General features: G+C 37.6%; 1 protein-coding gene across 1 annotated transcript in view; it reads left to right on the forward strand.

Annotated features, from left to right (window-relative positions):
- adamtsl3 (ADAMTS-like 3) overlaps window positions 1–17,897 on the forward strand; it is a 157,300-nt gene that overhangs the window by 128,714 nt on the left and 10,689 nt on the right. Inside the window, exons 7-9 of the mRNA XM_036585860.1 lie at window positions 5,425–5,551; window positions 13,966–14,040; window positions 17,374–17,531. Of these exons, the coding sequence (XP_036441753.1) occupies window positions 5,425–5,551; window positions 13,966–14,040; window positions 17,374–17,531 (360 nt within the window). The remainder of the gene's footprint in view (window positions 1–5,424; window positions 5,552–13,965; window positions 14,041–17,373; window positions 17,532–17,897) is intronic.

The raw sequence follows: 17,897 nt of genomic DNA on the forward strand, positions 1-17,897 counted from the left end.
ATATGGAAAATTACGCAAATTAAGCAAATTCTTGCCATTTCCAAATGGAGAAAACTTTGGTGAATCTCTCCAGAAGTGGTTGGCCTACTTAATTTCCTAAAAGAGAAACAAAAGAACGAACATCTAAGGAAATGCAGGCCTTACTTGCCTCAGGTAAGGTCAGTGTTCACAAAAGAAAGAGACTGGGCAAAAATGCCCTCTATGGGAGAGAAAAAACACTGCTAACCAAGAGGAACATAATCAGTCTGAATTAAAGCAATTCTGCAAATCCACAGCAAATTCAGTTACAGGAAGTGTTTGGTTGCAGTTGCTGCTGTTCAGGGGAGCAATTTCTTTTTCACACAGGTGACACAGGTTTTGGAAAAGTTCTTTCCTTCAATAAATGAATAATCAGTTAAAACGGTTTTGTGTTTCCTGCTGTTCTCCTCATCTTATATTACATGTTGTAGGGCGAATATGTTTTCCCAGTGTTGCATTAGTCTAGCTTACACAGATAAATGTTCAAAAATAGAAGTATGTTGAGAGAGAAATGGCTGACAGTTGAATAAATATGTTGTAAAAGGGTGTCTGCCAGGGTTTTTGATTCATGTCATGAAGCCCAGCAGAGCTGAAGTTGAGTTAGCGCTGAAACAGTCCAGTCTGATGCAGTCAGTCTAGAGTCTGTACACTTTCCCAAAACCCAGTTTGACCCTGGCTCCGTGCAGAGAGCCCCTACTCACGCTATCAGTCTCTATTCCATCTTCAGACCACCGTGCAATTGTATTGTGGTTAGCCGTTCTGGATGTCGTGAACAATACACATTTACTCCAATGGGCGTGTAGCTGAAAGAGGAAGGTAATTGAGAAAAAAAACATAAATATTCTCAGCCTTCTAATGGCCCTGTATCTGGAGGTTATATATTGGGGATATACCAAGACTAAACTGCAGTTCTAGAACATATGGCCTATGCATATGTACAGGTATACACATGGTAACTTAACAGGAGAAGGAAAAAACATACTTTACTTTTAATGTAAGTCAGTGGAACCAGATATTTTGTCCAAGTAATTTTGACCCATTTCCTTCAATCTATTCATCATAAAATTTGCACACAACGTAAAGGGTAACAGGTATTTTCAAATTATGTCATATATAAGTGTATTTCAGTACTAACTCAACTCCGCAACCAGTAAAACTGGCAGTTTTGTAGCTGTTACTGTTGGTTTGAGTCTCTGATCAGCAGTAGTTTAATAGAATTTAATTGGAAAAAAGTGCTGCATTGAATTTATTTGATTCAAATGTGTTCGTAATTTCCATATGAAAAGGCTATATAACATAAACACATATATTTCCAAAAGTAAGTGAACTGGAAAACAGTGTATTTATGTGAAAATGATGTACAGTTTTATGCAAAACTTTAGTCATCCTTGGTCAAATTCTATGTTATTGCTGATTTTCTAAGTAAAAATAAGTTAGCACATCCTCTACGTGGCATTTTTCTACCAATTTCAGTTTAGTTGTTGAATTTGAACATATTGGGGAAAATAGAACATAACAAGCGGCTTGTTTTATTTTTTTCTGATATTTTACACTCAGCAAATAAAAGAAAGACTGTTAGACAAATGGCATGTATAGGATTATTTTCACTTAGAAAAAAATAAAACATGGAATCTGGGGGTGTTCAAACTTCTGCAAAAGACTGCACACAGTTAGCTGAATGGGCATCTTCTAATCAATGAATCTTGAAACATTTTTGCAGTCCTAGCTGTTATGTATGAGAGGCTGGAGCCTGCAGTGGCTCCTTGGTTATTCAGGTCAGTTCAGCGAGACAGAGAAAATCAGGCCGTCCTTACTAGATGGCTGAGGAAGCAGACAGGAGCCATATGTGAGACAACTGGGGCCTGCATTCCTCTGAGTGTGTGCATGTGTACTTGTTTTTGTACATTTTCAGGACAAAAATGTACACATAAGGGCTATATTATTAATACATGTAGGTACTTAAAATATATAATATATAATTCAAACTGGTCTTATTATTAATACAATTATTAATACATGTACACGCTATATGTATGTATGTGTATGTGTGTGTATATATATATATATATATATATATATATATATATATATATATATATAGTATGGGCCATATGATTAATATCATTTATATGTAAGAATCTATTTGTATTAATGCTTGCTTGCTTGCTTGCTACATATATAATACATTTGGCTCATTTTATCATCACATATAGGTACATACACAAGTGCAACATATTTGTATTAAATATAGACACTTACTAAATATAATATATAATATGAACATATATAACAAATATGTATTTAATAGGTGCATATTTATGACCCATGTCCTGACATTGTAAAAATCAAGTTTATATGTGTGCGTGTGGATGAGAGAGAGAGAGAGAGGGAGAGAGAGAGAAGGAGAGACAGAGGAGGCAGTTTGGTGTCCAGACTTTGACAGATTTTTGAGTTTCCACTTGACCATGACTGCAGAGTCTGTAGAACAAAAATGCACACTGCTTCATTTCCACTGAGGGAAACTTCCTGGAAATTGACATAATTACTTTCCTTCTTAGAAAGCGTTTCATATAAAGCTGTGATTTAGTGCTAATGCAGCTTCAGTAGAGTTAGATACTGTAACAGGTCCAGAGACTGTTATCGTTAGGGTGGGGTTAAGGATAAAAGTGGGTGTAAAAGTGGGGATAAAAAAGTTATACCTTTCCTACTAGTTTCAAAACACTGAAGAGCTTTACATATGTACTTAGCTCTTACTAGGCCTTCATGGATGACCCTAACAGTCTAGAATTAATACTGTTGCTTTACTATACTATTTTTGTAATGTTAGTGGGTTGTTATGCTGGTGGGTTTCCTCCCGTGAACTGCTTGCTTCGGGTCCTTCCACAACATTTCTATAGGATTAAGGTCAGGACTTTAACGTGGCCATTCCAAAACATTAGCTTTATTCTTCTTTAACTATTCTTTGGTAGAACAACTTGTGTCAAGGGTCATTGTCCTGTTGCATGACCCACGTTCTCTTGAGTTACAGCTCACAGACAGTCCTGACGTTTTCCTTTATCATTTGCTGGTATAATTCAGAGTTCATTGTTCTATCAATGATGGCAAGCCATCCTGGCCCGGTTGCAGCAAAAACAGGCCCAAACCATTATACTACCACCACCATGTTTCACAGATGGAATAAGGTTTTTAACGTTGGAATGCAGTGTTATCCTTTCTCCAAACATAACGATTCTCATTTAAACCAAAAATATCCATTTTTGGTCTCTTCTGTCCACAAAACATTGTTCCAATAGCCTTCTGACTCACAAACTGAACAAATTGCAGTGTGCTCTTTGGTTACCCTGGGTTCCTTTGTGACCTTGCAGACTTTTACAGGCCTTGCTCTTGGTGTGATCTTTGTTGGTCGACCACTCCTGGGGAGCGTAACAGTGGTCTTGAACTTCCTCCTTCTATATACAATCTGTCCGACTATGGATTGGTGGAGTCCAAACTCTTTAGAGAGTGTTGTAACCTTTTTCAGCCTGATAAGCATCAACAACTCTTCTTCTGCGGTCCTGAGAAATCTCCTTTGTTTGTGCCATGATTGTTGTGAAGATTGGACTGCGATAGATCCCTGTTCTTTAAATAAAACAGGGTGGTCACTTACACCTGATTGCCATCCTACTGATTGAAAACACCTGACTCTAATTTCACCATCAAATTATCTCCTATTTCTAAAGGTTCACATACTTTTGCCACTCACAGATATGTAATATTGGATCATTTTCTCATTGGTTTAATTTGGTTCAATTTTTTTGGTTCTACTATTACGACTTGTGTGAAAATCAGGTGAAGTTTTAGGTCAAATTTATGCAGAAGTACGGAACATTCTAAAGGGTTCACAAACTTTCATATAATTACATAATAAGTTACATGCTTTTGTTAATGTAATTACATTTGTTTGAGGCTTGTTATTTTATATGTTAAATAAATATTAAAATATCTCTTTCTTTACTTACACGCATGAATGTGATGTGGATCGAAGGTTTAGAAGCCTCAGTTTCTGTTTAATTTCTCTGCATGTTTAAACGAGCTACAAATAATTAATGTATAATTACAACATGCTGTTGTTCTCATCAACGAGAACTGTGGCTGTAGCCACAACTCAATGTCCTGCTTCACTGACCACTTAGCCTACAGCAATGTTTTAATAATACAGCCTCAGCATACATGATTAAACTCGTAATGCTCACTGCACCTGTTAACGCAGTTGCTGCTGCCCTGCATTGCATCTAATTTGACCCTGATCCCAAGCAGATTAGCCAAAATGTCTTAAATGAAGCCTGACTATGAGGCTATTCCTGTTTACCCGGGGCTTCTGGGTAAAACCCTGTTGTTTACTTTTTGTTGGCTGCCTTTCCCATGGCACTGAATGCAACGTTTAGATTTTTTTCCTTTAAAGCCCTGACTCTGTTCTGTGAAATTTGGCAGTGTTCCTTGTGTGGATGGCAGATTTAGCAAAACAGCGCTGACAGATGCACAAATTGGAGAGTAAATAGTTGGGTTTAGCGTTGTGGGGGGGTGTGCTGAGGATGAAAGCCTGAAACAAATGGCTTGAATTGGACTTTATCCCTCCTTTAGCTTGTTATGTGGTTGAACATGTGTGTAGCTTGTTCTCAGTGGCAAACCATGTCTTTTAGAGCTAGGCTTTCACTTTAGGGCATAAACTCAGTCAAAAAAAAAAAAGAAAGAAAAACCAAAAGTCACAATTAGGATAATGAATTTGAATGAATGAAAAATTTCAGCTAGCACACCTATGAGATGTTTAATAATATATTAGCACTAGACTAACAGTGCATGTTAACAATTAAGTGAAAATAAATTAACACATCCTCTACTACCTCTGCACCTCTGCACATTTTAATGTACAATTACTGATTATTTGCTTAATTTAACATATTGAGGGAAATAAAACATAAAATGTGGCACTTTTTATTTTGTTTGTTTTTCCCAATATGTAAAATTCATAAAAAAACACAAATTGTGCACTAAAATCAGTGAAAAATGTACATATTGAATTTGATTCCCTGTACAGGATGTGTTAACTTTGAAAATATAAAATAATTAAAAATATTATGGAAAGCTCAATAGATACTGATACTGTTAAGCATGTAAAACTCTCTCCTTTCATCTGGTGGTAGTCAGTCGAAGTAGTGGACTTCAAAGAGCCATTATGAAGAAGCCCACTCTCCTTGACTTACTACTACTACTACAGAGTTCTAGTGGTTGGATAGCATAGTGGATAACATCTTCAACCGACATGTGGAAAAAGATTTGAAGTGCTATGACTAGGGCTTACTGTTAATGCTAAATGCTTTTTTCTCCTCTTCCTTCTTCCTCCTCTTCCTGCTGTGTTCTGTCCAACAGGAGGTGGGCTGTGACAGACAGCTGGGCAGCAATGCTAAGGAGGATAACTGCGGAGTCTGTGCAGGGGACGGCTCCACCTGTCGGCTCGTCCGAGGCCAGGCACTGCCCCATGTTTCTCCAGATGAACGTAGGTGTTCTCTAACACGCTTTGACCCCGGTTGGTTCACACGTCTTGAGTATCAGGATTATGTTCAAATTATGCACATTAAAATACACAACCAAGATGCATTTAAAACTGATTTAAATCAGAACCCTCGAACCACCTCTTTCAGCATGACTGGGGACGCAATTGATTACCAGGTGTAAATGCATGTGGTACAAGTCCTCCCAGGTTGCAGTCCACACACTAGATTATTGCTTCTATAAGGGACAATATAAATTGTATTGTTACCTTTAAAAAGTGCTCTATAATGTTCATATGATCTGCACAGACATTCTGACAGATTGTAATACACTACAGGAAGTGTAGGGGGCGATATGACTTCTATTGTTTCATTTAAAAACGCACTACAATGTTCATATGTTCCACACAGTCATTCTGACAGACTGTAATACACTACAGAAAGCGTAGGGGGCGATATCGGTTCTGTTTCAAGACTTTACTGTCAATGATATTGTGATATATAGGTATAATTAGAAGATTAATCAAATAATAGTTGATAGATTCATTGATCATAGAAATAATACTCAGATGCAGCTCTGGTTTGTGCAAAGAAAACACAACACTGCTCTTCAGGCACTCCCATCCACTGACTCCAGACCTGTCACTTTTGTATCAGCGGTCAGCTGTTCTGGTCTGTTCTGGCCTGGTGAAAGTTTGCACTGTGAGCCGCAGCGTTTATTTATGAATATGGCGCTGTTTGCTTGCCATCTGGCCCAACTCCTCTTCCAGATGGAGCAATATGAACGCCATAGAGAGCCAATAGTTATTGTTGTGCTTTGTGGTTTGTATCATAAAATTTAATGTGGAGATAAAAAGCGCTATTCAGACGCCATCATTACATGCGTATATTTTATACTGTAACTGGCACGAGACATCATAGCGAGAGTGCGACTGAAGAACAGCACTTTTATTTTGGTTTATTCCAGAGATTAAGTGCCTCCAGCCTTTTCATAAACTTCTCTGGTTATTGGATCTAGCTATTTAGATACGTTTTTAAAATATTGACTTTGTGTTGTGTTATGCTTTTGAGGTAGCCTAAGTGTTTATTTTAGTCGGCGTATTGCCTGCAAATGTGGCCTCAGGTTGAGGATAAAGGACTCTTTTGAAGGCCGTGGACTTTTCTTTTGCGAGTATTTCGAGGCCAGTCCTGCATTCTTGGAGTTCCGTTGGCTTTGGCTAATGACGCAGGCATTGGCAGGTTTATTTGCATACTGGATTTATAGTGCAGCCGGCAGACGTATTGTTTAGCATATTGGGAAAGAAGATATTTTTGGCTCCTCATAAAGAGTTATTGATTCCCTATGAGGCCAGTGACGGGTCACATTTTTAGGGAAAAGTCTTTGTCAGTGTCGAGCTGTTTTTCTGTCCCGTATTTCATCCTCTTGTCGTTTTTATTATTTGGATTTGCTCTGAGTTTATGGATGTAGTAGAAAGTGCACTGCTGCACAGAATTTACTTGATTTAAACATATACATGAAATATACAATACAAAAATCAGACCACACTGTATTTATTTAATTGTAATTATTTAGTGTGCATTTTTCAGAGACTTGCTTTCAGTTTTTCAAAGAAATCTGCATCTCCAAAGTTCAGTCTTAGAAGTTGGTTGCATTTTCTGCTTTTCATGATCCAACAAATCTCAACAACAAATCATCCCCTTGCAATTATTAGGTTCTGTCTGCATTCTGAGCAGTTTTGAGATATGGAGCTTCAAAGATTTTGCATTCTAAGTAGCAAAACTGATATGTGAACACGTCTCTTTATACATCAAAATGACAGATATCTTAAATGTATTCTAAATGTGCAAGATCAAAATCCTATCGGATTTGTAAATTAGTTTTTTTGGAACAGGTCAAATACAGATAGAACCAAAGAATTTGTAGTGAGGAGAATTACCACTCTGTAATGTCTTCCGGGTTCTCAAACGCTAGAGGGCGCTCCAAAATGAATGGATTAATATGGAGCATTTGAGGAAAATCATAGTTTAGAAATGATTAAACATTTTTAAGATAAAATAATAAATTCATTTCCTGAGCACGACAGCATAAAACATTTTAACACTGCTGTTATTTTTCAAGAGCTTTTGAACTCGAGTTATAGGAGTTTAAAACATCATGTATGTCCATGACGTCAGTGAGCCAGACAGCCAATGAGCTGCTCTGCTCACCAACCAATCAGCGCTCAGTAGCAGTAATGCCAGCGTTCTGCTGCCCAAAACCTGTTTACTGTAGAAAAAGAGAAATATTTAGTTACGTTTTCTTTGCTTTGTTAGTGAAATACATCCTACGTTCTAAAATTAAAGAAACGTTCTGGGCGAGTGATTAGAAACTATTTTAACTTTCGTTTTTAGCCATTTAGCTCCATTCACCCCATTCATTAAGGACTCACTTGCAGGCGCCCTCTGCTGTTTTGCAGTCCTGTTTTTGAGCTAGTGGGGGAAATAGGAAGAGGCCAGGCTCCTCATAAACCAGCTCTGGATAAAACCTTCTAATCCTAAGAACTCACTTTCTGCTTGGAATTATATGGTTCTATCTGGCAACACATCAAAAGAAGCAACAATTTTCAAGGAACACAAACAGTTTACAAGTAATTTGTTTTAAAACATATAATTATAGAGTCTACATTTAACAGGGCATTAAATCTAATGCTTTCTATGACATTTATTTTTATGATTTATTTTTCATAACATTTATTTCTTGTTTTAGGACACGTCATCTTTTTCTTATTTAAAAAAGCATTGATTGATAGGTTAAGTATAATGGTCAGTGCTAAATATTTTGTCCAGTGTAGAGCTCAGTTTTAGGTAGGAACCATTAGTTTAAAAGTCCTTTAGATCAGACAGCGACCAGCTATTGTAATAAACTGTCCCAGCAAGTAAGTGCAGCAGGTCAGTCTAAAGACAGTGTGAAGTTTTGTTTTATATCAGAAATGCTGCATCAATGTTTATGTTGTAATTAAGAGCCCATCAATCCAAATGTTTACTATTTGATTACCTTTAAGACTTAACATTTATACAATTAAATATAATGAGGCTTGCTAAAGAAAGAAAACAAGCAGACTTTCAGAAACCTTTTGATGTTTTGTAAAGTTTTATAAACTTTTCTCACAGTCACTGAGCAGTGCAGCAACATGACAATGAAGCAGAACCTGATGGGCCCTCTTGTGTGTATTCAAAGTGCTGATTTGCTTGTATGTAGAACCTTACAGAACTAACTTAGTTTGACTTCGAAGATAGAACCTCCACATCTCAGATGTCCAGTTTCATCTCAGATGTCCAGTTTGTGTTCTCGTTTTTGAGCCTTTTGTGTAACTTTCTGTTAAATATTGACACTAAAAAAAGGAAACACTTGTACTTAATGACTGTTTTGACCGGTAATGAAGAAAACAATAGGGAGGTCTCTGACCATCACACAGTACTGTATTACATCAATGTCGTCTGTCAGTTTACTTACTTTTGGCACTAACTGTGTTGACGTGATGTATTTTATTAACAGCGAAACGACATGCATGTCTGAATTAAGTAAATTCAATGCTGCACTTTTTTGTACTGTAGCCTGATATGACTGGAAAACCTCGCCAGTCATATCAAATAAAGTGTTTGTGTTCTTCAAATTGCATTTTGTTGCCATAACTAGTCATACTTCAGTCTGGTCCAGCTTTTTCTCACATAAGACACCTCCTTTCTTCAAACAAGCCTGCCTTTGTGCTGTTCGGTGTCCATATTTGGTGATTTTGTTTGTAAACCTTGTTCACAACAGGTCATCTCTGGGCTGCTCGACAAAGGAAGATGTGCTCAAGTGTCCTACACTGGAAATGGAGTTTTGTATTGTTTGTGGAGAGAACCACTGATGAGTATTGGGTCTAGCCAAAGCTTAGCAGTTGAGCTGAGGTGAATTTTCTCACCCAAGACCCCATTTATAGTCAAAACAGAGCAATCAGAGAGCTCTGATTAACCTAAGCTTACCATTTAATCTGCATAATTAAGTGGTCAAGATGTACACAGAGTCATTCAGAGTGGTTTGGTGTGAAATGTTCCATTCTAGAGAAACTTACCAAGTCAGATTGTTCACAGTGGTGGTGACCGCTAGAAGCCCCCCTTTAATATTAAGTTCTCGTTTAAAATCTACCCCTAGAGAAACTGGTGAGTGTGCTGGTCAACGTTGGTCAGTAAACTGGATCAGCATGTGGAGCTTTCTGTGTGCTACTGTGTTTGTTTTCGCACATGTACAGACTGAAAAATGCAAAAGAAATCAGAGTAAGAGTTTACATGCACTGAGAAATCTGATTACTGAGCTAAAGCTCCAGCTCTCTATCAGATTTCTTAATCGGATTTCTAGACCTTACTCCAATCTAAGAAATTAGAGTGTGCTGTTTTCATGACCATTTGAATATTCTGATCATAATCAGATTTCTGCAATTATCTGATTATTGAGTACATGTAAATGCTCTCATTGTTTACTATGATTTCACTTTTAGGGAAAATCATCCATATAGTAGCACAACAGTCCATTAAGACCATAATGTTTTAGAAGTCACTTAGTGCATTAACACAGAATTTAGTTGTTGTGAGCAATTTATGTCAGCTTCAGCCAATCAGAATGCAGGACCAGAACTTCTATAATTCTGATTTGTTTCATCAGAGTAACAATCAAAGGCCACACTGAAGTGTGAAGTGCATCCCTATTCATGTGTTTGCTTGCTCAAAATGATAGCTTAAGAAGCAATACAAAACAAAATAAAAAGTATGAATTTTTTGCTTTGTTAGATTATATTCTTTACATACACTGTTCATTTTTACCTGGATTTCACAATATTTAACTCTTTTTGTCCACGGTAAAATACCGTATTCATCATTGTATATTGGAATGAACTCTTCTGAAGATATTTTCTGCAATTATACAGCAAATTACTGTTTACATTGAGCTGTAATGCATAGCATTATGGGATATGACAGCAAAAAGAAGTATCACGTTTTTGGCCATATTCTTTCAAATTATTAGCAATGCTAAAATAACAATGAAAAATGAAAATTTGCATTTTAAAAGATATTCTGTATATCTTTGAGATATTCTTTGCATATGCAGTGCAAAATGTGGTAAATAAATGTATTAATTTTGTTTTATTTTAACATATTTACAGATATTTTACAATTCTGAAAAGTCATTTTTAATCTGTAAATTTACGGTAAATTACTGGCTACTGATCTGCATGACATTTATGGTTGTTCTATAAAAATACAGGAGATTATTTTAATTCAATTTCAGCTTCTAAGTGGGTGTACAGCAGAATAACAGCTACAGCGCAGTAGTCTTGTGGTGCAAGTGAGTGTGGAGTCACAGTATGACGCTGAATATTTTACTGTAATTTACTGTTAATACTGTACAGTTACTTACTGTCAAAGTAATGCAACTAGTGGCCATTAATTTACAGTAAATTTAGTGATTTATTTACAGTGTACCAAAATAAATGTACCAACAGCATTGAGTAAATCATATTGTTAAAAAAGAAGAGAGCTACTTTTTGCCTTGGAATCAAAGGGTTAGTAAAGTCTGGCATGTTTAGTGCTGGTGGCAGACTGAGGCATTTTCACAGTATCATGCTATTCGCTTTAATAGCCTGTTTAACAAAAAGCGCAGCGTAACTCAATCCAAGTATGTTACGCTCTCTCTAATAAATGCTGTCTAGCTAATAATTCACTTTTCAGTGCTTTGACATGGAGGCGTCATTTTTATCCCACCGGTGTGGGCGTTTTTGGTAGAACTTGAGTAATCCAATAGGTCAAGCTCTCCAGGATCTTGCGCTCCATTGGCTAGCACTCAGGAATCCAGCTTGTCGTCTAACTCTGTGTTATTAATATGTAGTAAAAACGCTCCTAATGAGGCGCTGGCAGTTACGCTCTGTTCTCCTCTCAGTGGTGGTTCTTTCGCTGCATTCCTGAAAGACAAGCGTGGAAAAATAGACACAGCACCGGCCTGTGCTTTTAATTGTTTATTTTTGTTTTCTTCAAGTGTTTTTATTTTTTTTTTGCTCATTTGCTAGCTAACATTTATCATCGCACTCAATTAAGGTGTTCATTCACTCAAAAAGAATGTAGGCGCCATGTTTGATTGACTGTGCGACTTTGGAAGCTTAAGTGAAAGCAATTACACAGCATGTTTAATTTCCAATCACCATGATGGATTAGGTTTTTTCATTCCCAGACTGTTGACCAGGCCTCAAAACTTTATTTCATTACAGCCATTAAATTCCAGGACTCGCCGTGTGGGTTTCCAACTGTAATTATTTTCTCGGGGCACCCAAAACTTTGGCTCAATTCCACAGCTGGACGCAGTAGCTGCTGCCAGACTGGGAAAGCTGCTCTATTCCTCTGCGTTAAAAAGCATTAGCATCGCTAAACCTCACCTCGTATAAAAGGGGTTCCCTCAGCCTCTGTGGCTGGGCTTTCTTGGCAAATTCAAGTAAAATATGCCTTGATTTATAACTAAACTGGCAGCAGTCAGGCTACAGTTAAATCCTCTGGTGTAAATATATTGTTCTGTGTGTTTCAACATGTGTGTTAGCATGGTTGTTTATGAGTGACCATATACCATTCAGAAGTTTGGTAGCTGAAAAAAAATAGCTTGACCAGAATGACCTACAAGACTAACTTTACCTAGCTGGTCAACCAGCATGACCAACTTAACCAAACCTGACTTGACTAGCTTAATCAACTTAACCAAGCTGGGTTATCAGTATGTCTAACTTTACCACGCTGGTCAACCACCATGACCACCATGACCAGCATGAGCAATTTCATCAAGCTGGTCGACCAGCATAACCAGCATAAACAACTCCACCAAGCTGGTCCACAACAATGAACAACTTATCCAAGCTTGTCAACCACCATGACCAAACTAGTCAACTAACATTATCAAGTTAACCAAGGTAATTTGACCAAGCTGGTCTATCAGCATGTCTAACTTTACCAAGCCAGTTGCTAGTCAACCAGCATGGCCACCATGACCTGCACGACCAATTTGACCAAGCTGGTCAACCAGCATGACCAGTATGACCAACTTCACCAAGCTGGTTGACCAGCATGACGAGTATGACCAACTTCACCAAGCTGATCAACCAGCAAGACCAACTTCACCAAGTTGGTCGACCAGCACTATCAACTTTACCAAGCTGGTCAACTAGTATGGCCAGCTATCCAAGCTTGTCATCCACCATGACCAAAGCAGTCAACTAGCATAATCAAGTTATCCAAGCTGGTCAACCTGCATTACCAGCATGACCAGCATTACCAACTTAACCAGCATGATGCATTTGACCAAGCTGATCTACTAGCATGACCAACATGATCATGCTGGTCAACCAGCTTGATAAAGTTGCTCATACAAGTCTGGTTGACCAGCTTGGTCAAGTTCGTCATGCTGGTAGACCAGCTAAACCATCAAACTCAAATGAAAATATACCATATGCTGGTCAACCAGCCTAACCGGGCAGGTGACCAGCACAGAGTATGTTTTTGACCAGCTTAGATCATCTGAAACCAACTACTAGCTGTCCATAGCTGGATTTCTCAGCAGGGTCACGCAATGTAAATTTACCAAAAGGTATTTTTTAAAATAATATGCCTCTAAACTGTTAGGAGGAAACTGTTAGAGTTGGTTGCTAGCAAATCTGCTGATATAATTGTACAATCAAATCCAGCGTCCTGATTGACCACCTATTATACTATCTATCATTTAAGTATTAATTTAAAGTCAGATCAAAAAAAAAATGAAATGTTATGCATAGACACTACACTACAAATAGTGCTTTCCCACTGGCTCTATTCTATTCTATTCTATTCTATTCTGTTCTATTCTGTATTAGGAATGAGTCTTACAGTAGGAGCTGTTGTGTCTGGTTTCTATTTTCTGTTTACTGGATTAGTTTGTTTTTACTCAGGGTTCCCAGAAGCCACAAGTGTTTGTTTGCTTTTTTCAGCCAATCATTTTCAAATTCACCTCTGATTCCGTACAGATGAGTCCATACTGACAGTAAAACGACTAAGAAAGAACGTACATGCACAGACACACACACACACACACACACACACACACACACATGTAAGCATGAATTATCATCACATTAATATGCAATAGAGTTTAAAATGTTTCTTCTGTTAGGTTGCATTTTGGATAAAAGAGGTGTTCTTGGTGGTTTGTGGTGGTTTGGTGGTTTGTGTGTTTGGATCCACTCAGCATTACTGTAAATGAGTTCAGGCTAACTGACCACTAGCTTTTACTCTTATATAGCCATTTTAGTATGTTGGATGATGCATTTACTTAAGAGAAGCACACTCTGTGGCTGTGTCTGTAATACTTGCCTGATGTTTTTTGTCTCTAAAGCGGTGAAGACAGTGATTGAAGTTCAGCTGGGCAGCCGCAGCCTGCGACTAACAGCCAAGGGGCCCGATATGATAGGTAAGTAACCTCAGCATTAACTCTATATTTATATTACTGTTGTCAGAAAAAAAAAATTCAGTTGTCATTTTTCAGTTTTTAACATGATTTGGAAATGCCTGCTGCCCTTTACATTTATGTGTAAATTTCATGATGAATGGACCAAAAGAAATGGCCCAAAATATCTTCAGAATAAAGTCAGGTTCCATTGACTTGCATTAAAAGTAGAGTATGCTTTTTCCTTCTACTGTAACGTTCTCATTTTGGAGATGCGAGGTTTTGTTCCGACAACAGCGATATGTAATATGTTTAGGACATGTTATATAGGTACTTACATATATAATACATATGACACAGTTGTATGTAAAAGTTTGGGCCCCCTGGTCAAATTCTGTTGTGTTGATTTTCTGAGTGTAAATAAGTGAACACATCCACTACAGAGAACACACTTCTGCACATTTAACTGCACAGTTATTTGCTGAATTTAACATATTGGAATAAAATAAACATAAATTATGGTCTGTGAAAAAAATGGTGTTACATTTTATGTTGAATGCTTTCTTTTTTTCCAATATATTAAACTCAGCATCATAAAGAGAAATTGTGCACTAAAATTAGTCATATTTAAAGGTGTTCCCTGTAGAGGATGTCTGTCTGTCTGTCTGTCTCTCTCTCTCTCTCTCTCTCTCTCTCTCTCTCTCTCTCTCTCTCTCTCTGTCTCTCTCTCATGTGTGTGTTTGACACTTTGCTTTTCTGACTGACGTGGTGACAGTATGTTGCTGAGTAAAGAAGAGCTGTGAGAATCACGCAGTTTAAATTCATAAGCACAGCTTCAGGGATTTTAAAGTGATAGTTTGGTGAAAAATCAAATTAGCGCAGCTTCCTGTGCTTAGTCATGAGGACTAAAGTACAAACAAAATTCAGCTTTGAGATTGCTGCTCCTGTTTTTAGCTGTGTGATACTATGTCTCTATTTATTAATAACAGTGTCTCATACAGTGTCAGAATTCATACAATGAAGTTTATTAGAGTTACTGAACAACTCAGCACAGTTGGAGGCAAGTGTATGATAATTTAGGCATGTAGTTTCCAAGATGTTAACTTAGTGGCTGTTAGCTTTCATTGTGTTGACATATATATGTATATTTATTCAAATTACATATCAATATAATGAAAGTTAATAGTCATTAAGTTAACATCATGCAAACTGCATGCCCAAATCATCACACAGACATGTACTTATACGTTTTATTTTCATTATAAATTTATAAATATAATATATAAATTTTTATTTTTTATTTATAATTTTTGTTTCTTGATATTAGGAATTCAATTTGCACCAGTTAAAATTTAATTTACTCTAATGAAAATGAGTATTTTACTTATAAAAAATACAATTTTACTAGTTCTAATTAAATTTGTACATTTCACAAATACAAATTTACATTCTTACCAGTAAAAATTAAATTCTTGATAGCAAAAAAAAACTTTTTCTTTTTTTTTACTAATGAGACAGACAAATTCAGTAACCACATTTTAACAGTCTGATTGGTCATATCTCATCGTGCTAAAACACTCAAGTGCTGCTGACCTGTATTTGCTTCTGAACTCACACTCACGTTCATTTCCGCTGCTCAGAATCCCTCCGTTTCCCTCTTCTCACTCTCACACAAACATTATCTGAGCTTTTAAAGCTTTCCCGCCATGTTTTCACAGCTCCGGACTTTATTGGTCGAACACATCTCTGCCTGAAGCCCCAGGCTTTTACCGCTTATTTGTTTTGTCAGTCGTTTCAAAAATGGAGTTTGTATGACCTTAAAATTACTTCCACAGATCATTTATCAACTATCAAGAGACTCGCAACCCAGACCTGGAAAAGTCCAGTATGGACAGAGTGGTAAAAAGTGGGAAAAGACTGCTGAAAAACGAGAGAAAACAGAACGTAAATGTTCCAGTTACCCAGCAGTCAGGTTCATGAACTCGAGCGAAACTAAATATTATCAGAAGCTGTTTTAGAAATGGATAATCATATTTCCTCTGGAGGAGCCGCGCTAGGATTTCTATGTTGAGAGATATTCCGATTATAAATGGTTCCTTAACATGAAATGGCTAAATCTGCATGATTGTTTAATCATTTGAGGTCGTAAAATACATTACATCCCTGGTGAGAATCATACACAATCCTGACAATCGGAGACATGTAAATAATGGCACAAACGTCCGCCGTTCAATTGTTTCCAAATGGAAACCTTGTTTTGAGAGCAGCTTAATGCATTCGGCCGCAGATACAGACAGCAATACGTGTTATATGGGGAAAAAAAAACAATCGAACAAATGGCAGGAATGACATGAGACATTTGCAGCTGAAGCAGCTGAACACGATTAGGCCACGGTTTGTTTTCCAACACGCCTGCTTTTCACTTTTTTGTGGGAAAGTTCTTTCCAAAGTGATCAACCAATTACTGAACACATTCATTTACATAAACAAACCACTCAGTTTAATGATTTTCTCTACAGCGTGTTAACAGAATGAAAACAACTCTTTCAGAGAGACACTAAAGAGTGTTATCACTTAATTATCACAACAGCACTCACATTACACACTGACTGAAACACCTCCCATGTACTTCCACTAACTGGCTGCTTTTTCAAACACACCAACCTTGTGGTTCCACTAACTGGTCACTTTATTACAAACACCTGCCTTGAACTTCCACTAACTGGCCACTTTAATAGAAAAACCTACCTTCTAGTTCCACTCACTGGCCACTTTATTAGAAACACCTACCTTGTACTTCCACTCATTGATCACTTTATTAGAAACACCCACCTTGTACTTCCACTAACTGGCCACTTTAATAGAAACACCTACTTTCTAGTTCCACTCATTGGCCACTTTATTAGAAACGCTAAACTTCTAATTCCACTAACCGGCCACTTCATTAAAAACACCTGCCTTGTACTTCCATCCACTGGCCACTTTATTAGAAACACCTACCTTGTGCTTCCTCTAACTGGCCACTTTATTAGAAACACCAACGTTGTGCTTCCACTAACTGACCACTTTATTAGAAACACCCACCTTGTACTTTCACTAACTGGCCACTTTATTAAAAAACACCCACCTTGTACTTCCATTCACTGGCCACTTTATTAGTAACACCTGCCTTGTACTTGTCAATACTTGTACAGAAACTGACCGTTGATTAGGAAGGCTAATGGAAACTAAGTCTCTGACTGCACGCTAGCAAGGTGGAGCTACAAGAGAGGGGTCAAGTGGCCAATGAGTACAGTAGTTTTTCCTCGCTGTCAGCACAGAGTGTAAATGATGAGTGTTTGTTTTGCTGTGTGTTAGTGATTGAAGCCCACTCACCTGGTGGACGGAGAGAGGAATTAGCCTTCACATCCACAGGCTCATACACCCTGGCTAACAACACTGTGGACTACCAGAAAGGAAGCGAGAGACAAACTCTGCGCTGTCACGGGCCTCTGTCTGCAGACTTCACCATCAAGGTGGGTAACAAATAAGGCGTGGCTGCACTCTCAGAAACAACAGCTGCTAAACTGTGCCTTTCAAGAGCCATCATTTATCACTGAGGTGCTACAGTGCAGTACAGTAAATACTTTCATTAACTTCCTCTTTAAACTTAAATTAAGCACAAATTATTCATTTTTCAGGAGATATTTCTGAGTACACTAGATAAGATTGACCACTCACATAAGAAAGGAGAAAGTCAAAGGAAAATAAGGCTTTGCTCGCACTGCAGGGCAAATCGGATTTGTTTCTTAGATTTGACTTTGTAGACTGGCCACTTCATTAGAAACACCTCTGCTTCCACTTGTGCAATTGACCAAATCTGATTTGTAGAATGAATAGTG

This window comes from Colossoma macropomum, unplaced genomic scaffold, assembly GCF_904425465.1.
Source record: "Colossoma macropomum unplaced genomic scaffold, Colossoma_macropomum, whole genome shotgun sequence".
Lineage (NCBI taxonomy): Eukaryota > Metazoa > Chordata > Actinopteri > Characiformes > Serrasalmidae > Colossoma > Colossoma macropomum.